The following is a 21427-nucleotide window of genomic DNA, read 5'->3' as shown; positions in this document are numbered from 1 at the left end:
AAGAAGAAGGTTTCGAGTTTTGGAGTTTGGGATATTAAAAAAATAAAAATAATTACAAAAAGGTTTAGAATACAGTACTATAGGTTTGTGTATCATAACATGATTAACAAAGAAAACTTACATTATAACAAAAATCCATACAACTAAATATTTTTAAATGGAACGTTTTAAAATTAAATCAAAACCATAAATATCCTTATTCACAATGTTTTATTAGTCAATAAATCCTTAAAAGGTCTTACAACTAAGGATCTCGTGACCTGCTGGACCACACAATAAAAATGTGAACCCAACTCACCCTTCCCATCTATGAAGAAAATTTAAAAAAATTTCTAAATCATCTAAAAAAAAAAAAAAAAAAAATCCCATCTTTGACCCATGCAAAATCCCTTCCAAAATCGCCATCCCCGCAGAGCAGGGAAGGGAGAGTGCATCAAAGGAACAATAAATGATGTTTGCAGCCACTTTGCCGCGCCCACCGGGGGATGTCTGGCTCCTGCCCCGCGTCCCCCTTGTCCCCAAGCTCTGGGGACAGAGCCAGCCCAGGGCAGGGACTGCTGCAAAGCAAGGGCAGATTGTCCCCAGCGCAGCAGGGGACACGAGACAAGCGCGGGAGGATTCGCATCCTTTGGGATTTGGGAAAATCTCCCCGCCAAACGCAGGGATGGCAGCTCCGGGACAGCTCCGGGGGGATCAGAGCTCACCTGGCCGGGAGCGCCGGGCAGCAGAGCCGGGGACACCGGGGAGGGACCTGCGGGGGTAAAAACCAGCCTGGGGACACCGGGGAAGGACCTGGCAAGGGTAAAACCCAGCCTGGGGACACCGGGGAGGGACCTGCGGGGGTAAAACCCAGCCTGGGGACACCGGGGAGGGACCTGAGGGGGTAAAAACCAGCCTGGGGACACCGGGGAGGGACCTGAGGGGGTTAAAACCAGCCTGGGGACACCGGGAGTGACCTGCGGGGGTAAAACCCAGCTTGGGGACACCAGGAGGGACCTGCGGGTGTAAAACCCAGCCTGGGGACACCGGGAGTGACCTGCGGGGGTTAAAACCAGTCTGGGGACACGGGGAGGGACCTGCGGGGTAAAAACCAGCCTGGGGACGCCGGGAGGGACTTGGCAAGGGTAAAACCCAGCCTGGGGACACTGGGAGGGTCCTGTGGGGGTAAAACCCAGCCTGGGGACACCGGGGAGGGACCTGAGGGGGTAAAAACCAGCCTGGGGACACCGGGAGGGACCTGGCAAGGGTAAAACCCAGCCTGGGGACAGCAGGAGGGACCTGCAGGGGTAAAACCCAGCCTGGGGACACCGGGGAGGGACCTGCCAGGTGTAAAAACCAGCCTGGGGATGCCAGGAGGGACCTGCGGGGGTAAAAACCAGCCTGGGGACACCGGGAGGGACCTGCGGGGGTAAAACCCAGCCCGGGGACACCGGGGAGGGACCTGGCAGGAGTACAAAACCCAGCCCCGGGCACAGAGCTCACACACGGGGACATCGGGGAGGGACCTGCCGGGATATAAAACCCATCCCCGGGGACACCAAGGGACAGGGCTGGGACACGCTCACCTGGCTGCTTTCCTGGGGATGAAAAGCCAAAGGGATGTAGAGTTTTTTGCTGCTTTTAAGGAGAATTCCTCTTTCCCCTCGGATTTACCTGCACAGGGGATGCACAGGGTGAGCAGTGCAGGGAGGAACAGGGATTTGGGAAGGTTTTGTGGAAACGAGAGGAATATCAAGGACTGAACCAGGGATTTGGGAATTCTCAGTGCTGAGAAGAACCAAGGGCTGAACCAGGGGCTCTTGCACCTCTCTGCTCCACAGGAATATCTTCAGCCCAGGCAGAGAGGGAGTTGCAGCTGCCTAACACAGAGTTAGTGTGACAGGGGACAGGTGACAACCTGCCCTGGTGTTGGGGACAGCTGGAGGAGGCACATCCAGCCCCCCAGACAGAGGCAGAGAAGCCGGAGCTCAGGAGGGACAACAGGACATCAGAGAGGAGCCGTGGAGCCCTGAGCTCCTGCAGAGCCTCCCCGAGGGATGGAGCCCGGCTGGGGCTGGAACGGCTCCCAGCAGAGCCCACCTGGGCACGGCCAGGGGCCGCTGAGCCTGGCAGGGCAGCCCAACCTGACGGTGCTGCACACCCGGGACGAGGAGCTGGCCAAGGCTGAGGTGGGGGTGCTGGGCACCATCCTGGCCGTGGCCACCGTGGGCAACCTGGGCGTGCTGCTGGCCATGTACCGGCTGAGGAGGAAGATGAGCCGCATGCATCTCTTCATCCTGCACCTAGGGCTGAGCGACCTGGGCGTGGCGCTGTTCCAGGTGCTGCCGCAGCTCCTCTGGAAGGTCACCTACCGCTTCCTGGGGCCCGACCCCCTCTGCAGGGCCGTCAAGTACCTGCAGGTGCTCAGCATGTTCGCCTCCACCTACATGCTGATGGTGATGACCCTGGACCGCTACCTGGCCGTGTGCCACCCGCTGCAGTCGCTGCAGCAGCCCAGCCGCCAGGCTTACACCATGATCGGGGCCACCTGGCTGCTCAGCTGCCTGCTCAGCCTGCCCCAGGTGTTCATCTTTTCCCTGCGGGAGGTGCGCCCGGGCTCGGGGGTGCTGGATTGCTGGGCGGATTTCGGGTACCCGTGGGGAGCGCGCGCCTACATCACCTGGACCACGCTGTGCATCTTCGTGCTGCCCGTGGGCGTCCTCAGCGTCTGCTACAGCCTCATCTGCCACGAGATCTGCAAGAACCTCAAGGGCAAGACCCAGAGCGGTGCCCCTGGCACGGGGGGAGCCGCGGTGGGCGCCGCTGCCGGGGCCAGCCCCGCGGGGAAGGGCGGGCAGCCCTCGCGGGTGAGCAGCGTGCGCACCATCTCCCGCGCCAAGATCCGCACGGTGAAGATGACCTTCGTCATCGTGGCCGCCTATGTCACCTGCTGGGCGCCCTTCTTCAGCGTGCAGATGTGGTCAGTGTGGGACCAGGATGCTCCTGATGATGGTGAGTGGGGCACGGAGCCCTGGGAATGCCAGGAATGCAGTCGGGTTTTTAACAAAGAAGAGTTGGCTGTCGTCTTGCCGTTTAAAAATCAGTGGGGAGGCTACAGGTTTTTATATGATAAAAATCATGGGAAAAGCTACAGGTGTCCTCCTCTGTAATGCATAAAATTTTCTCCCCTGTAAATGTACAAAATACAATTTTCAGATACAAATAATTCCTTTCAGGAAAAAAAAAAACCTCTGAGAAGTGACCATTTCTGGCCATCATTCATAGAGATGTGCAAAGACATCTTTGCCATGTGTGTCTTTTCTCCAGGATTTTTCAGAGGTTTTAGAAGTGGATTTCTGAGTTCATATGTTGAATTTTTTTCCCCTGTAAATCTTCAGTAGTTTTCCTGACTACTGAAGTAGTACTACTACTAGAAAAAGGGACTTCACCCAAGATTGAAAGCCCTCTGGGAGATGCTTTGGAAAGCCCAGAAGCTGCAGGGTCTCAGCTCTCAGAGGATGTGCTCTGCAGAACCCGGAGGGTTCTGGCTCTGCCAGCTTTCCATCCCCAGGAATGCCAGTGGGACGGGAATGTGAGCCAGGAGAGCCCCCAGCTCCTGCCCACTGCCCACCCCAGCCCTGCCCAGCCCCTGGGGAGGTTTCATCTCTCTCTCTTGCCTCGCCAGAGTCCACCAACGTGGCTTTCAGCATCACCATGCTGCTGGCCAGCCTCAGCAGCTGCTGCAACCCCTGGATCTACCTGTTCTTCAGCGGGCACCTCCTGCAGGACGCCGGGCGCTGCCGGGGCTGCTGGGGCCGCCCCCGGGCCGGGCTGCACAGACCCAACTCCACCGGGAGCCTGTGCAGCAGGAAAACCACGATCCTGAGCCACAGCCACCAGGCCGGGGTCCCCCTGCACGGGGACAGCGCCAGGGAGCTGTACCCGCCCTGCGACGAGGGCGTGACAGAGTCTGGCACGCTCTAGGCTGCGACACCGCCAGGGGTGACACCGCCAGGTGTGACACCGCTCGCTCTCGCTGCAGAGCGCGGCTCTCCCCACCTGGTGGCACCGCGTTTTGCAGAAATCGGAATGTTTCACCCAGAAAAGCGTCGCGTCCGCCTTGTCCTCGCTGCCGTGTGTGCCGGGGGATGGACAGAGCCCCTCCGGCCGCTGCCTGACCACAGCATCCACCCCTACCCGTGTTTAGGGAAACCTCTGGCTGCTCTCCTCCGGGGAGGGACCCTGCAACCTCCGGGGAGGGATCCTGAAAACTCCAGGGAGGGATCCTGCTCCTTTCGGGAAGAGGGGATGCTGCATCCTTAGGAATCAGGGGACCCTACAACCTCCGGGGAGGGATCCTGAAATCTCCAGGGAGGGATCCTGCAGCCTCTGAGAAGGGATCCTGCCCCTTTTGGGAACAGGGGATGCTGCATCCTTAGGGATCAGGGGATCCTGTAACCTCCAGGGAGGGATCCCGCACCCTTCGGGATCAGGGGATGCTGCATCCACAAAATCCTCCTGGAGGGACCGGAGTTTTGTGTTCCCAGCTGCCAGCAAAGCAGCCGGAGCACGGCAGGGGCGACGCGGCTCCATCTGCTCCAGAGTCGCCGCCGCTTCCTCCTCTCGCATCCTCGGGGCGTTGCTGGCCGAGCAGACAGCGGGGACAGAGCTGTCCCCCCGCGGGGCTGCAGAGCTCCTCTGGCCTGGAACTGCCCCCCTGCCACCTCCCCCGAGCCGGGGACGGGGCTGTGGCGGCCCCTGGTGCTGGGCACAGCTGTCCTGCCGCACGCTGTGCCCGCTGGAGCGCCCCAAATGCGGCACTGGCACCCCCGAGGAGCTGCTGGGAGCAGCCCTGGCCCTGCTCCAGCTCAGCCGGGCACATCCTGACTCCCCCCGTGCCCTCTGCCATCAGCTCTGCTCCCACCCCCACCCTGTGCTCAACATCTGCTGCATCCCAGGGAGCTGTTCTCACCCTGCTGCTGCTGCTTTTGGCTGATTTTGCAGAGATCAGGGGACCAAAACCAGCCTGGGCTCGGGGAGCAGGGAACTCAGTTCCCCTGCAGTGCCAGCCTGGCCCCTGCCCTGCTCCCAGGAGCCGTTTTGTGCAGGAATAAATCATGGATGAGGCAGGAAAGAGCATCCATTGAGCTCAGTTGAGCTCAAAAGCTGCTGAGGGTGATGTACAGGTGTCCCAGTGAAGGTTCCAAATTCCCTGTGAGCCATGGGCATTATTCTTTCCACTATCACAGGCTAAAGCTGTAAAAATAAAACATTAAGAGTAAAATATTTTGAAATCTTCAATATTTTCACTTTTTTAATTGCCAGGCATTTAAATGAGATTTCTCAGAAGCTTCCTCTCACTGGTTTTGGCCTCACCTCCAGTCCCACAATCACACCTCTCCAGGGTTTTCCAACGTTGCCCAGGAATTGTTGGGGTTTTTGGAACATTTTCCTTCACATGCCCTTCAAGCTGGGCCAGATCTGCACAAGGTCATGAAAGCAGGAGTGCCTGGCTCCCCCTGCCACTGATCAATCCCAAATCAATGCTCTCACAACCTTTCATTAAATCACAGCATTACTGAGCCCATTTAAAACACACTTGGGGCAGCTCCAGCCCTGAGGAAGGGGAGGCAGCAGCTCCATCCCCCTCACACAGCTCCCACTGGGGCACCATTCCCATTCCCAGGCACTGTTCCCATTCCCAGGCATTTTGGAAGTTTATTTCTGGAAAATTCAGAAGTAACAAAATGCAGAGTGAGAAGCAGAGACGTGGCCCAGGTGGGGAGAGACCGACCCCAGCACCTGGAGCGGGGACAAAGCAGGGAAAGCAAAAGGTGGGAGACAGGGAGAGGGAAAAGCCAGTGGAAAATTATATTTAAAAGGATTTTATGAGGCTGATGAGCAAAACAACAACACTGAGAGGAGCTGCCAGCCAGCTCAGTGCAGGTTTGAGGATCAGGGCATCTCCCTCCCTGAACTGCCCATTTTGAGAGGTGAGGGGGAGGATGTTCCTTTTGCTTTCATGAAGTGAGGGAAGAAAGGCCATGACACAGAAGTGGAGAGCTGGTTCCAGCCTGGCTGGGAGGAGCCTTGCCCTGCCCCACCCTGCAGCCCTCAGGAACAGAGGAGCCTTTAAGGAAAAGCCAAGGAAGCTGTGCCTGCGGGTGGGGGTGGTACAAGTGCTGCAGCCCGTGCCAGGCAGTGCCCCAGGGGAAGGGGACAGTGCCAGCTGTGCAGCTGCTGGGGGCTCTGGGCACCTCTGGGCAGCAGCACCCTGGTGTGGCAGCTTCACCCTGGTGTGGCAGCTTCACCCTGGTGTGACAGCTTCACATCAGTGTCACAGCTCCACAGCAGTGTCACAGTTTCACCTCGGTGTACTCCACACCCTTGGATGCCCTGGGGCTGGAGAAGGGCCAGAAATGTGTTTTCCTCTTCTTTGGGTCCACGTTGACATAATCCATCCCAGACTTCACGTCCTCGTCGTCCTGGGCAGAGCCTGGCTCGGGGCCTTTCCCTGGGAACACCAGGGATGTGTAATTGATGTTTCCCTCTGAGCCACGGCCCTGCAGGAGCAAAATGAAGCCCAGGTCAGACCCCAGCACCCACCCAGGAGCCTTTGCCCTCAAGCCCATGCACCAGTTCAGGGAATCATGGAATGGGTTGGGTTGGAAGGGATGTTAAAGCCCATCCCATTCCCCCTGCCATGGCCAGGGACCTTCCACTGTCCCAGGTGCTCCCAGCCCCGTCCAGCCTGGCCTTGGGCACTGCCAGGGATCCAGGGGCAGCCGCAGCTGCTCTGGGCACCCTGTGCCAGGGCCTGCCCACCCTCAGAGAGAAAATTTTGTTTCCTAATTTTCCTGAAGTGCCCAGGGATGCTTCCCTCTGAATGGGGGACACTAGAATGCTGGGTGTGACAGGGGACAACAACCACCCCAGCCCTTACTTATGGAATTTCAATGTGGTTTGATGGATTTGCATCTCCTGATGCTGCTCCAGAACTGGACACAGCACCAGGGAGGTTGGGGATGATTTTTCCCATGGTACCTGAGGGCAGGAAGGGTTGTCTGAGTCCTCTGAGGTGTCTGAAGATGTGTCACTGCTCCCTTAAAAACACAAAACATTTACCACCCCAGCACTTCCCAGAGGGTTACAGGGAAAAAAGGATCAAGGGACAAAAAGCAAACATGCTCAGAAGTGAAAATTCTGATCCACAAAGCAACAGTTTCATCCCTCCCAGCCTCACTTCCCTGGGAGAGATGGGGCAGGGAGAGCCCAGCTGAGGGGGGGCAACAGGAACAGGAGGCAGCTCCTGCTTGGCCCTTCTCCCACCCCAGGGTGTGCACAGCTCATAAGGAAGAGACATCACACAAATGCCACCCAAAAATCCCCATCCCTGTGCCAGGACAACGCCCCATTGCTGCAGAGCCCCTTACCTGAATAGGCTGGGGATGGTTTCTGTGCCCCAGGTCGGTTTTGTGCCCCAGGCTGTTTTTGTGCCGTGTCCCCTCCCGGTGCTGAGGCTGGAGCTGGGGTGGGGTGAGGGCTGGGATGCTCCCCAGGGCTGCTGCTCACCTGCATCCTGCAGGAATGCTGGGCTGTGACCAAGAGGAGAGTGAGCCCTGGTCCCTGCTGTGCCCAGAGCACCCCAGCCTGCTCCAGCAGCCCCAATGCAAACCAGCCCACCCCAAAATAATGATTGCTGTGCACTGGAGCAGGCTCATATCCATCAATTCAGTTACTGAGATGATCCAGGGCCCTGCTCTCCCACCAAGAGCGGCTCCAGTGACAAATCACAGTGTCAGGGCCTCTTCCTGCAAGTTTGGAATCATTTTGACCCAAAGCAGAGCTGGGCTTTGTGCTAATGTGAGCAGTAGTTGGTGTGAAAGAATTCCCTGCTAGAAATTGCAGCTTCATCTGAATTAATACCCTGTGAGCTGATTCTTGGTATTCTCCCAGCACTGTACTAAAAGAGCAATAAAAGAAAATGGTTTTGAAGCAACAGAGTGTTGAACAGCCCTCACTGATGTGTACAACCCTGCCACCACAGCTCACAGCCAGCCCAGCCCTGCCCTGCCCTGCCCTTTCCCATCCCACACCCACCCAAACCAGGAAATCACCAGGGAAAGCCATTTTTTAATTACCAATTTTCCTGCTGAGCATGGTGTAAAGGGCCAGCAAGAGGAGAGGGTAGAGTATCACGGTGGTAAATGAGGTGACAGCAGGAATCCAGCTGAATGAGAGAAAACCATTCAGTCTCACTAAAATCACCAAATTTTTTCAATCCCCCCAAGGCTTTAAGGCACATTTGAGACTCAGGTTTGCTGGTAGCTTTCAGTTTGGCTTTTTGGTTTTGGGGTGATGTGGCCCAAGATGTGGGGTTTGGTTTTCAAGAATGATTTGAGTTCCTTGGCCCTCGTTTTTGGGGTCTATCCCCAGAAGGGTTTTCAAAGGCCTCCATGGGGGGAATGTGGTGCTGGAGGGGAGAGAGACAGATATGATAGATATGATGGAATTATAGAATTGTGGAATGATGGAATGGGCTGGGACCTTTGAAGGTCACCCCCTGCCATGAGCAGGGACATTTTCAGCCAGACCAGGTTGCTCAGAGCCCCCTCCAGCCGGGCCTGGGGTGGTCCCAGGGGTGCTGTGAAGGGCTCTGTGCCCCAGGGTGCTGCACTCACCATGCACAAGTGTTCATCCTCCTGCTGAGGCGTCTCCAGGGCCTGGGGGGAGACAGACAGACAGCAGGACCTGGGGGCAACCAAAAAAATGGTCCCATTGAGCCTCACACTGCTCCACATGAGCTGGAGATCAGGCTCAGCACTTGGAAGCAGTGGTTGGATGTTGCAGATGTGAAATAAAGGGTTTTTATTTTATCCCAGCCCTCCCCCTGTGAGAATCCCTGTGGTTCACACCCTCACAGAGCCACAGGCTGTCCCTTATCACTGAATTAATGGCTTTATACATGCTCATATCTGAGACTTGTCTGGACTTTCAGAGCCCCACCACAACAGAATTGAAATTTGTTCTTCTTGCTTTAATCCTCTTTCATGGTTCGTTTTTTTCATTTTCTCTTTTTAATACAGCCCAAAAAAAAAAAAGAAGAAGAAGAAGAAAACTAGAAGGTGAAGAAAAAAAATCCATGGAAAAAGTAACCAAAGAAAGGTCGTGGGTTGGTGTGAGACTCTTGCATCAGTCAAGGTCCAGACAGAAATATCAGAGGCCCTCCAACACCTCAGTGTCTGAAACACCTCGGATTAAATACTGTGAGAGCTTCAATCCTGCTGAGGTTAAGAGGGTTTAAGGCAGAAAGTCAGAAAACACCAATGCCTGGGCTGGGCCCCTTGGCTTGGGACTTCTGGCCATAACACTCAAGAGATTTATAATAAAAGATAGGGGTGTTCATTTCGTAAAAATAGCAGTGGGCTGTTCCTTTTGTGAGCTTTCACTTGCAAAAAAACCACTTTAAATCCTCTCTCAGTGTTATACACTTGCTATTTATAAATGGCTGATAGGGAGAAATCTTCAACTGAGGCTTTGATACAGTGATTAAAGCAGCCATGATAATTTGATTGATAGGCTGATGGATAAATTGATAGAGCAAAGGCATTATCCATCCTGTGGAGCAGATTCTATCATTTCCTCTATGACACATTTCTGAGCCTAATTCATCAAAAGCTCTCCTGATAGCCACCAATCTCCTGCAAAATTCCACTCATGCAAACAGTTTGATGACTGCCAAGCTCAAAGTTCATTTTTTGCAGAAATTTTCCCCCTCCCTTACTGAATAAATCTGTCCCCAAATATCCTTCTCAAAGGGCTGCCACTCTTGAAAGGCTCATTTCCTACTGTGGGGCAGGAGACGCTGCTGCAGCAGCAGATAAGGATCTGAAAAATGAGCTGTTCAAAAGGAAATTGCAAAATAAGCCCCAAATCCAACTATCAGCAGCTTCTGTGCCGAGGTGGGTACAGCGAGATGGAGGCACTGATATCGGGTGGGTATCAAAAAATCTGATTTGAGACAGCAGCCAGTGAGAGCTTTGCACCAAATGTGCTTTTCTGGGGGCCTCAGGGAAGTTCTGTGAGCCTGCAGCCTCCAAGACTTCAACCCTTTCTCAAGAAAATGCTGAAATCAAGGCTTGCAGGGAGCTGCTCCTCGGCCGGGCAGCGAGGGTCAACCTGAGGCATCTGCGCTCAGCTAAACGTGAGTGAAAGCTCCAGAATGCCCCAAATTATTTTAATCCCACTTGATCCAGGCCCAGCTGGCTCACTGGAGCTCAGAATGGCACCAAAATGTGCCCAGGGGGATTCCCAGCCCAGCTCTGCCCCCGCTGTTCCACCCTCTGCTTCCCGCGCCATCGCACCCGCAGCGCGGTGCCCAACGCGGCCTTACCTGGGCTCAGAGCTTTCCAACCTTCCCTTCCCCACGGCTTGGGGCAGCTGGGGCCCTGCAGGCAGCAGGATTTGGGGCTATTTCAGCAGGATTTGGGGCTGTTTCAGCAGGATTTGGGGCCGTTTCAGCAGGATTTGGGTGCAGAGCGGGGTCTGGCAGCGTGGCGGTGCCGGATGCGGTCACGCTCTACCCCCAGGTCAGAGGCACCAGGGAGCCCACACGAGTTCCATGACACCTCCCCTCTGTCAGCAGCCTCATTTAAATATATTGGGGTGTTTCTCTGCAGCTCTTTTGCTGCTGCACCCCTCCATCAATTCTCTGTCTTCCAGCAGCTTTGTCCCAAAATTGAGCTGAGCTTCCTTGAAGCCAAGCGGTGCTGGGGGAGCTGTGCCCAGCTCAACTCAGCTGCCACCCAAAATGAGCTCTGGGTGCTTCCAAGCAAACATTTTCCACAGGGATGAAGCATTTTACACCACCTGGCTCCATGGCTGCTGGGGGTGGCTGGGCCTCCACCTGCCCACACTCTGGAAAATGTTCTGCAAGCTTTGGAGTGCAAGCAGCAGCCTGGCAGATCCCATCCTGAGCGTTCCCAGGAGGTTTGGGGAGTGCTGGCTGCTGGTTCTTAGGAACTGTGGGGTTTGTAGCTCTGGAAGTGCCCTGGCAGAAAGGAACAAGAAATTCCCTTTTTTTCAAGGTGCCTGACTCATGGGGACGGTGCCTGCTCGCCTTTCAACACCTCCACCTGCCCAGGGACACAACATCCCAAAGAATCCTCCTGGATTATCTAAGAGCAAAAAAGAAGATTTCAAAAAGCATCACCTACCCCTGGAGCTGCATCACAAGTTGGGGTCACTTCCCAAATTCCCCTTCATCCCTGAGACTGCTCTCACCATCCACCAGCTCCATCATCAGATGTTGGTCCTGCTCTCCTCACAGCTGCTGCACCCCAGGTAAATATTTTGGGGTTTATTTAACTGAAACTTCCTTGTTTGTTGATTTTTTTTCAGGTGAAAGTTTGCTGCTGCAGCGCTTTCAAGTGCTCGGCGGTGGATAAACAGATTAACAGGTGGGAGAAGTGTCTGATAAAGGCAGGAAAAAAGGGTTTTTTTACAAAACTCTGCTGGGGCACGGTGTGAATCAGCTGGGGCAGTGGCTCCACTAAAGGAAATGTGTAAGAAGGAACACAGATAACACATTTTTAGCCTGAGAACAGGTTTTTGAAACAAAGAAAATGCTTCACACTGAGCTGGTGAGAGGTATTTTTTCTACCCAAGGGGCAAAACCCATTTCTGATCCAAGTGTGTGGCCCTGGAGGGGTGGGACACAGCTGGGGACAGGCCATTCCTTTCTTACCAGGCTGAGATGTTGCAGCAGCTGGGGTCACCTTTCCTCAATTTCTCCAGAGCAGGCTGGCCCTGCCAAGCTGAGGGACACCAAAGCTTGGAAATTTGGCATCTCCTCCCTCTGCATTCCACACATTGAGGTACAGCTGGAACATGTATGAAACAAAGCCTTTTTGACCCAATTTTCTGTGGAAATCCAGCCCAGTTGCTCCCAAAACACAGAGGGAAAAAAACCCCCACCACTTTGTTCTATTTGAAATAACAATTTGGAAGTGCTCCTAAGAGTTGAGCTTTTAAAATTGCTTCTAAAATAACTCAAAAGTCGAAATAGATTTGCTTAGCTGCAAAAATTTCTAAGTGAAAGCTCTGGCCTCGTTATGACTTTCATCTTCCCATTTTAATGCTGAATCCACTGCCAGGAGTTTGCAGATTATGATGATCCAATTGGGGGATCTTTTCTACAAAATAAACTATTTCACTTAAAATGTTTGGCGTGTCTGTGCTGCAGCTCACCCTCAGGTTTATCTCCAAAGCCCAGTGACCCTTCAGGCTGGGTTTTCTGATAGGATTTTCGGGTTATAAACCATGTCTGGAACAATCCACTTGCTGTTTTCAGCTTATCTGGCACTTGCTGCAGCTGCTTTTGTTTTAGGAAGTTTCTTTCTAATCCATGAATATGTGATTAGGACAAGGAGGGAGGCTGGTACATTAAACTGCATCTCAAAAGGGGAAATAGAGAATAAATTTGTATAAAAGCCACTTGTTTAAAAAAAAATATTGCAGCGTGGGGGAATGAAGGGAATTTTCATTTGTTTTCAAAAAACAGCTGCATTTGCCATCGGCATCAACTGTGCTGTGCCCAACGTTTTCCTGCTCATATTGAGAAATATTTGATGGATTTTTTTAAAGCTCAATCTGCCCTCAAAGCTGGGGAGAGGAGAGGCCTGACAGCATCTCCAGGGATGGGGACACAAGATCTTGGGGACAGCAGGACATGACTCAGCTGTCCCCAGCCACCCTCAGTACCTGTGCCTCACAGATGAGGACTTTAATTTCCTGGGCGAGGGCTTTAATTAGATAAAATTTAATTAGATAAAACAGGCTCGCTGGGGCAAACAAAAAATTGATTAGCACGGTGCTAAAGCCTGTAAATCACGTGAATGGGGCTCGCTGAGCAGAGCACCCCCTTTAGCACCCAAAACCATGCCAAAACCATGGAAAATAAGGACAGCATGGAAAATAAGCGCCTGGGAGGTGGTGGCAGCAGGAAAAACCTTGCCTGCCCCCACTCACTCCCCCCATGTCTGAAGGCTTTATTTGTTCATCAGCATTTTCTGTTTGCACTCGCTGAGGCTTTAATGAGTGTAAAACAAAACCCACAGAGGACGAGCCCATGAACGCCTGCAGAGCACCAGGAGCTGTCTCCCATGGAAAGCTGCTCCTTCCCGGCCTTTGGAAGGGAAAGTTGAGGATTCCCGAGCTCTTCATCACTGCTAATTAGGCTTTGTCTTTTAAAATTAGGTCGGTGGTACAAACACATCCCTTTCCTGCAGCTCCCTGCAGCTGCCGGGCTTTGGGGCACCCCACAGCCACGGGCAGCTCCCTGGGGTGGGGCTGTGGGGTGAAAGAGAAGGCAAATGTTCCTCCAAAGCATTTTGGGGGGTTTCCACCTGTGGGTAAGGAGCTGGTGCTGGGATGAGAACCGGTGCTGGGATGGAGACCCCGTTCTGCTCTCTCTGCGGGATCCCCACTGCCCCAAAATCAGCCAAAGCCGCCCCTGCTCTGCTCCAACAGGCCCCCCAGCGCCGTCCTCACCCAGAAAAGCAAACGTGACCCCGGAGCGCCCGCTCAGCCTTGCCTGGGCCGTGGCCAGTGATTCATTGTGGGTGCCCGAGCCCAGTGTTGACTCTGGCAGGGCTCTTATCGAGTTTGGCACCGTGGGTATAAGAGCGGCACCGCGGCGGGCACGGCCACCATCCCCGCCATGAGGCGCCTGCTGCTCCTCGCCGCGCTCTGCCTGGCCCTGGCCAGCGCCCTGAGGAGGTAAGGGGGTCCCCAGGGTCCCCAGGGTCTGGGGGATCACTGCCAGGGCTGTGATGGGTGGCAGAGCTCAGCCTGTGCCGGAGCGGTGGCACCACGCTGGGATTTGGGGGTGCTCCGTCCGCTCTGTCTGCTGTGTCAGCAATCCCCTGGCAGCAGCAGGAGGGGCTGCAAAGGGGTTTGTGCAAGCAGGGAGGGCAGAAAAAACCAGCCTGGATTCCCCTTGGTCCTGCTCGCCCTGCCCAGCCCCAAGGGCTTTCCCCTCGGTTGCACCAGGACAGTGACAGCCTGTGCTGTCACTGCCAGGGCTGGGACGCTCACCTGCCAGCTCTGGCCTTGATTCCCTGGGCCCAAAAACACATCAGGGCCCCTCTTCTGCTGTACCTCGGCTGGAAATTGTTGCAGTGGGGGGATGTGGGCTCTGAACCTCCATCCTGGCAGTGCCAGGACCCTCAGAGTGAGCACAGGACATGAGTAGCACCCATGGGAGTGCCAGGACCCTCAGGGTGGGCACAGAATATGGGCAGCACCTACAGCAGTTACCAGGATGTGGGCAGCACCCATGGGAGTGACCAGGACCCTCAGGGTTGATACAGGACATGGGCAGCACCCACAGGAGTGACCAGGGCCCTCAGGGTGGGCACAGCACCCTCAGGGTGGGCACAGCACCCACAGAAGTGACCAGGATCTTGAGGGTGGGCGCAGGATGTGGGCAGCACCCACAGCAGTGCCCAGCACCCTCACGGCGGGCAGAGCACCCTCAGGGCGGGCACAGCACCCTCAGGGCGGGCACAGCACCCACAGCAGTGCCCAGCACCCTCACGGCGGGCACAGCACCCTCAGGGCGGGCACAGCACCCTCAGGGCAGGCACAGCACCCTCAGGGCGGGCACAGCACCCTCAGGGCAGGCACAGCACCCTCAGGGTGGGCAGAGCACCCTCAGAGCGGGCACAGCACCCTCAGGGCGGGCACAGCACCCTCAGAGCGGGCACAGCACCCTCAGGGCGGGCAGAGCACCCTCAGGGCGGGCAGAGCACCCTCAGGGCGGGCACAGCACCCTCAGGGTGGGCACAGCACCCTCAGGGTGGCACAGCACCCTCAGGGCGGGCACAGCACCCGGCAGTGACCGGGCCCTTCCCGCAGGGTGCCCCTGAGCCGGCGCCGCTCGCTGCGGAAGCTGCTGCGGGACCGGGGGCAGCTCTCGCACCTCTGGAGGGCCCGGGACGCGCCGGACGCGAGCAGCGAGGACTGCGCCGCCTTCTCGGAGACCAACGAGCCCCTCATCAACTACCTGGACGTGAGCAGGGCGGCACGGCGGGCTGGGAGCACCCTCAGTTTGCCCAAGCAGTGCCCGAGGCCCAAGCGCTGCCCACAAACCCCGCGGCTCCAGGCGGTGCCCGGCGTGCCAGGGCTCGCTGCCTGCCCGGCTCTTTGTCCCCGGGGATGTCAGGAGGAGGACAAGGGAGGGCATTCATGGCAGGCACTGCCAGTCCCTTCCCTCCGTGCCGCGCTCTGCTCGCCCCCCTGGTGACAGATTTACTCCAAAATTCAAGTTATTCAGGGCAGAGTCCGCCGCAGAGGTGGAGGGAGCTCCCCAGGACAATCCCATTCCCCAATTCCCCCGTCCCCAAAGCCCTGCCTGGTGACAAGGGTCCCCTCACGGCCGGTCTTGCCAGGAAGAGGCAGAGGCCTGTGCCCAACATGCTGCCTTTTGTCCTCAGTCCCCATTGTTGTTCCTTAAATATTTGTCTCCTTTATTCCACCTGGCACGGCACAGATCAAACACTGAGCCCCATCCATGCTCTGCAGACACCCCAGGCTCTGTTTTGCTGGCATTTCTGGCTGTGCTGGTGGCTCACGGTGCTCTCTGACCCCCACTTTGGCAGATGGAGTATTTTGGGCAGATCTCCATCGGGACACCCCCCCAGAATTTCACTGTGGTGTTCGACACGGGCTCCTCCAACCTCTGGGTGCCTTCTGTCTACTGTGTCAGCAAAGCCTGCGGTGAGTGGGGAGCCCCTGACCCCCCAGCCCCAAGGCCGTGGGGACCCTCCTAACAGTGACAGAAATCCAGGGGTGAAAGCAGGAGGTGACAGCTCAGCAGGGGACAAAAATGTGGCTTTTTGGAGCTGTCAGAAATCAGCCAGCCTCAGAGATCCCAGAGGGACCAGAGCATCCCCGAGCAGCTCCAGGGCTGCCCTGGAGCCCAGCAGGAATTGGGAATGGCACTGGATCCCGCAGGGAATTGGGGAATGGGATTGGATCCTGCAGGGAATTGGGGAATGGGACTGGATCTCACAGGGAATTGGGGAATAGGACTGGATCCTGCAGGGAGTTGGGGAATGGGACTGGATCTCACAGGGAATTGGGGGAGGGACTGGATCCTGCAGTGCCGTGGGGCTGCTGCTGGCTGTAACCAGGGACAGCAGTGCTCATCTCGGGACTCATTAAATGCTGCTGATCCTGTTCCCCCTAAGAGCCCTTGCACCCTTCATCAGCCTGAAATGGGAGAGGTTTTCTCCCCCCTCAAAACTCCATCACATCCCTCCGCAGAGCCCCCATAACCAGGAGTTTTGGTGACACCACGCTGCGCCATCATTTCGCCTCACTGGGGGCTCCTGGCAGCTGTGGCAGTGCAAAAAAAAAAAAGACATTTCTGGTGACAGATCCCATCTCCTTCCCCAGCTGGGCACACCAAGTTCCAGCCAACCCAGTCCAGCACCTACCAGGTGATAGGGACCCCCTTCTCCATCCAGTATGGCACCGGGAGCCTGACGGGGATCATCGGATCCGACCAAGTGGCCGTGAGTGACCTTCGGGCTGCCCTGCTCTGGACAATGAGCCTGGGACTTGCCCACGGGCTCGGCCCCCCACGGAACCCCCTCCTCACTGCAGGTCGAGGGTCTGGCCGTGAGCAACCAGCAGTTTGCAGAGAGCATCAGTGAGCCGGGAAAAGCCTTCCTGGATGCTGAATTCGATGGGATCCTGGGGCTGGCTTATCCCTCCCTGGCCGTGGATGGGGTCACCCCTGTCTTCGACAACATGATGGCCCAAAATTTGGTGGAGCTACCCCTTTTCTCTGTCTACATGAGCTCGTACGGACATGGTTTTGCTCCAGGATGTGCTTGGAGTCTGGCATTGCTTTAGGGAGCGGGAGGGGCTGCTGAAACACAGATAATTCACTGAGATAATGAAGGGGGTTTGGTACCAGATTGAGCATCGCAGACCTCTGGCCTTACAGCATGTGTGGGGAGAAAGCTGGGGTAAATTCATGCAAAAATCCCTCATGTGTCCTCCTCCTCCTCCCTGCAGGAACCCTGACTCCCCCCAAGGAGGAGAGGTGCTTTTTGGGGGCTATGACACCTCCCACTTCACAGGCACCCTGAACTGGGTGCCAGTCACCCAGCAGGGCTACTGGCAGATCCAGGTGGACAAGTGAGTGGTGCTGGCAGGGAGGGAGGTCAGGGCAGAGCTGGGCTGGCAGAGCACGACAAATCCCTCCTGCTCCTTCTCCCCTCTTCCAGCATCCAGCTGGGTGGGACAGAGACCTTCTGTGCCAACGGCTGCCAGGCCATCGTGGACACCGGGACGTCGCTCATCGTGGGTCCCACCAAGGAGATCAAAAAGCTGCAAAACCTCATTGGGGCTGTGTCTGTGGATGGAGAGGTGAGAGCTGGGGTGGGGACAGGAGGGGACAAAGCCTTGGGGACCCTTCCCTGCTGGAAGGGACCCCCCCTGGGAGCTCCTGACCCCCAGCTCTGTTCCAGTACGCCGTGGAGTGCAGCAACCTCAGCATGATGCCTGACCTGACCTTCACCATCAACGGGCTGCCCTACACGCTCAGCGCCCAGGCTTACACCCTTGTGGTATGGCTCTGGCTCCCTCAACCCCAAATCCCAGCTGCTCCAGTGGCAAAGGTGGCCCAGCCCCACGCCAGGAGCTGGCAGTGTGTCCCCAAGGGTGACAAACCCCGCCAGTTTCTGCTTCGCCACCGTTCCTGGGTGTTTCCATGTGCACGAGGCTCTCGGCTTCATCCCAAACTTTCCACTTCTCCTCCCCCAGGAGTATGCTGATGGCATGGCCTTCTGCACCAGCGGCTTCCAGGGCAGCAACATCCCCCCTCCCACAGGACCCCTCTGGATTCTGGGAGATGTTTTCATCCGTCAGTTCTATTCTGTCTTCGACCGTGGCAATAACATGGTGGGGTTGGCCCCTGCCGTCCCTTAGGGCTGTGACATCCATGGGGCAGGAGAGAAACAGACCTTGGCAGGGCAGTGGATGTCACCCTGTCCTCCTCAATGTCCCCAGGGGGATGAAGACACCCAGGGATGCAGTGAAGAGTCCAGCAGAAGTTCGGTCCACACCAGGACACTGTGATATAAAAATGTCTTGAGCAGCTCTGTGATCTGCTCTGCATATTATCTTTTTTTGAATCCTGAGCCAATAAAAACTTCAATAAACCCAAACTTCTCATGCTTCTGTCAGCAGCAGCCCAGCAGAAATCCTGCACATCTTGAAGGTTTGTGCTGGGGGTTAAATCCTCCTTGCCTATGCCTTGCTCTCCTCCCTGGATGATCCATGGCCCTGGGATTTCCACAGGGGAAGAAAGAAGGGGATGCTTTGCCAAGGTGGAGCAGAAATCCCTGGAGGTGGCTGTGGCCATCCCTGAGCGCCCCAGAGGCAGGGCAGGGGCTGAGGGAGCCCTGGGAATGCACCTTTCCTCAGCTGGGGCTGGTAAACTAGAAGGTAACAAGGACAACGGAAAGACCCTGGGGCTCTTTCTGTGCCACAAAACTCCTGGAGCCACCGGTGATTTCCGGTGGATTTTGCTTTGATTCCCTTGGGGAACTCACAACACAACGTGCTTGGTGGGTCCTTGAAGCAAAAAGGGCAAAGCAGCTGCTGAGCCCTGGGCTGGGCTGGCTCAAAGTGTGGGGGGCTGTGGGGGGCTGCAGAGGGGCTACTGGCCACGGGGGTCCCCAGGAGTCACCGTGGCACACGTGACTTGCTGATGGAGTGTGACAGTGCACGAGTGGCAGTGGCTCACGAGTGATGCACCCTGAGGCAGCGAGAAAGGGAAGCACAAGAAAGGTTATTTTTATCCAGGCCTTTGCTCTGCTTTCCCCACTGACCCTGAAGCGAGGCCAGCAGTGCCAAGGCCAGGCTGCTGGAGTGTCCATGTCCCAGCCCAGCTTGGTGGCTGCTCCATCCCTCCCAGAGCAGAGCAGCCTTCAGGGCTGGGTCTGGGAGCTCTGGAATCTTCAGATCTGGTTGTAAACTTTGCGGCTGAGCCTTGTGGTTTGCAATAAAGGGAGATATCTGCCTTACCCAGAGGCACTGATTGTGCCACTGACCAGTGTGGGCTCTGTGACGTTTCCCGTGTTGACTTCACCCCTGCTGCAGTCCCAGATAAGGTGCTGGAGCTGCTGGACAAAGGTCTCCTGTCATTCTTCCACCTTAACCCTTAGCACACCAAGCCCAGGGGCTGAGGGGGGAGCATCCAGCTCCCCCAGCATGACAGGGGCCACCCAGTGTCCCCAAAGAGCAGCTGGCAGTGAGAGCTGGTCTGGCCTGGAGTTGCCCAGGACTGCTCTGGTGCTTTGGTTTTAGGATCTCAGGTTTGGGGGGGAAGTTGCTCAAGCAAATACGATCATCCCAATAAAGAGTGACCCTGCTGTCCCCCAAGGAGGCTGAGCAGGGCAGGGAACACTTGGATGCCCTTTGCTTCCTCCCCTTTCCCTCACTCCCATGGCCCTGCAGGGCACAGGCCATCCTCTCCTTGTCCCCATAAGCCTTTCCCCCAGCTGTGTCAGCCCCAGCCTGGGTTTCATCACTTTCCTTGCAGTCACAGACCACAAAACCCACGCCTTTTCCTCAGAACTGCTGACACGGGGGAGCAGCCAGGACAGGACTGAAGCTGTGCTCACTGGAGCTGCTGAGTGACGCCTTGGCCATCGCCTCCTCCCCACCACTGCTCCCACTGCCTTCATCCAGGCAGAATCTCCAGCCCAGGGGGGATTAGGAGAGCAGGGGCTTTGGGAAAATCCCTTTTCCTGTGAAATCAAACAAAAGCCAGAGATAAGGCCGATGTACCCTGGTGGGTACAGCCACCCTGACTAAAAGCAGAAGTGGCCGGGGGCATCAGCTGCAGTTTGGGATTGACCACAAACCCCAGCCCCAGCAGCATGGAGAGGCTTTGATCATCTGACAGGGTGAGCAATCCCCCATCCCACCAGGGACACGCCAGAGGAACGAGGGCAGAAGTTGTTGTGGGGGGAGGTTGAACAAGAAATTCTCTGTGCAGGAGCAAAGGTGAAGCAGGATGGTGAGAAGGGGCTGAAAATGGGGATTAGGAGAGAGCTGCTCCAGGGAAATGTCAGCCTTTTACCCACCACTGGTGAAAACTGGCTCAGGTCCTCCTGCCTCAGCCCAGCTCCTCCCAGCGCCTGCCCTCTGGGGGGGAAAACAGATTTTTCTGGCCAGACAGGTCCCAGAATTACACCTGGAGAAGAGGGGGAGGAAGGTTTGTCCTGCTGGGTGCAGTGATCCTCCCTGAGATCCCATCAGGGTCGGCAAAGGGAAAAAAAATTACAAAAATGCTGGAAGTGGAAAAGCAAAAGCCAGTGGTCTTGGAGGGATCCCAAAACCTGGGCATGGGACAACCATCAACTGGGGGGCTGCTGGTTCAGGATGAGGGAGGGTTCAGAGATGGGGGACACCCCGGTCCCACTGCAAAGCCCAAATCCTACAGAATGCTTGGCAAAGGCACAGGACCTGCCCTGGCACGTTGGGAAGCAGAGCTCTGCCTTTGCAGCCGTGGCCAAGCAGGTTCTCCCACTCCAAAGAGCCCTGGTGCTGGGATTGCTCCACGGGGGCAGCTGAGATCCCCAAAATCCCATTTACTGCTTGAACACCTCCTCCTGCAGATGTCACCAGCTCTGTTCCTTCTTTTTGGGGTGCCCGTGCTGCCTGTGGGTGCTGGGTGGGACCCTTGCGGGCTGGGGGCTGCGGGGATGTGACACCGAGGGGCTGGAAATGCTCGTGATCCCCACCCTGCCCCTCTCCTGCCCAGAAAAGAAGCCACACAGAGCTCCTCGGAGGGATCCCAGCCCCTCCTGACCCGTGCCCAGCTCCCAAATCCGCTTATCCCATCCCACGATATCAGAGCAAAGTCCGGGATGCTGCCACAGCCCCTCCCGGCTTTTGTCCCCATCCCTCTGCAATTCCCCAGCGGGAACGCAGACAAAGGGTCAGGAAACCCTTTTAAAGGGCGGTGGCAGAAAGGAACCGAGGGGATTCTGAGCCAGAGGAGAGGCCAAAAGTCCATCCCAAACTCCAGAACCTTGTTCTCCTTCCCCATCGGACCCCGAGCCGGGGACACTGGGCAGAGCCGGGAATCGAGGGCAAATCCATGGACATCCCAGCGCCCGCCCGCGGCTCCTCCAGCCCCGCCGGCATCTCGGCCCCTTTCTGCTGATGTCACGGAGCGGGGCTCCGCAGCCGCCTTCGCTGGGAGGGCCGGGATCGGCCGCCCCTTCCCGGATCCTCCTCTCTCGCCTCTCCCCTCCCCGGCCCGGCTGCAGCGGAGCCGGGAGCCGCGGCTGCCCGGCAGGTGAGTGCTCCGCAGGTGAGTCCTGGGGACAGCCCAGACCCGCCGAGCAGCAGCCAGGGG

The 21427-nt window shown here is 56.5% G+C and overlaps 3 protein-coding genes across 3 annotated transcripts; 2 read left to right on the top strand and 1 right to left on the bottom strand.

Moving 5' to 3' along the window:
- Positions 1–2036: 2036 nt before the first annotated feature.
- AVPR1B (arginine vasopressin receptor 1B) lies at positions 2037–3963 on the top strand (the record flags this gene model as incomplete). Its single annotated transcript, XM_084220632.1, has 2 exons — positions 2037–2991; positions 3665–3963. The coding sequence occupies 2 exons, from the start codon at positions 2037–2039 to the stop codon at positions 3961–3963; spliced, it is 1254 nt and encodes a 417-aa protein (XP_084076758.1).
- Positions 3964–6335: 2372 nt separating this feature from the next.
- RHEX (regulator of hemoglobinization and erythroid cell expansion) lies at positions 6336–13701 on the bottom strand (the record flags this gene model as incomplete). Its single annotated transcript, XM_084220862.1, has 6 exons — positions 6336–6542; positions 7024–7082; positions 7413–7574; positions 8121–8209; positions 8661–8702; positions 13652–13701. The coding sequence occupies 6 exons, from the start codon at positions 13699–13701 to the stop codon at positions 6336–6338; spliced, it is 609 nt and encodes a 202-aa protein (XP_084076988.1).
- Positions 13702–15641: 1940 nt separating this feature from the next.
- CTSE (cathepsin E) lies at positions 15642–17982 on the top strand (the record flags this gene model as incomplete). The annotated part of the gene is made up of 7 exons (XM_084220461.1): positions 15642–15759; positions 16441–16559; positions 16651–16850; positions 17068–17190; positions 17280–17421; positions 17523–17621; positions 17818–17982. The coding sequence occupies 7 exons, from the start codon at positions 15642–15644 to the stop codon at positions 17980–17982; spliced, it is 966 nt and encodes a 321-aa protein (XP_084076587.1).
- Between the last annotated feature and the right edge of the window lie 3445 nt (positions 17983–21427).

The sequence above is a fragment of the Fringilla coelebs genome, assembly GCF_963513975.1.
Source record: "Fringilla coelebs genome assembly, chromosome: 23".
Taxonomy (NCBI): domain Eukaryota; kingdom Metazoa; phylum Chordata; class Aves; order Passeriformes; family Fringillidae; genus Fringilla; species Fringilla coelebs.
This window is presented reverse-complemented; position numbering and strand designations above follow the sequence as displayed.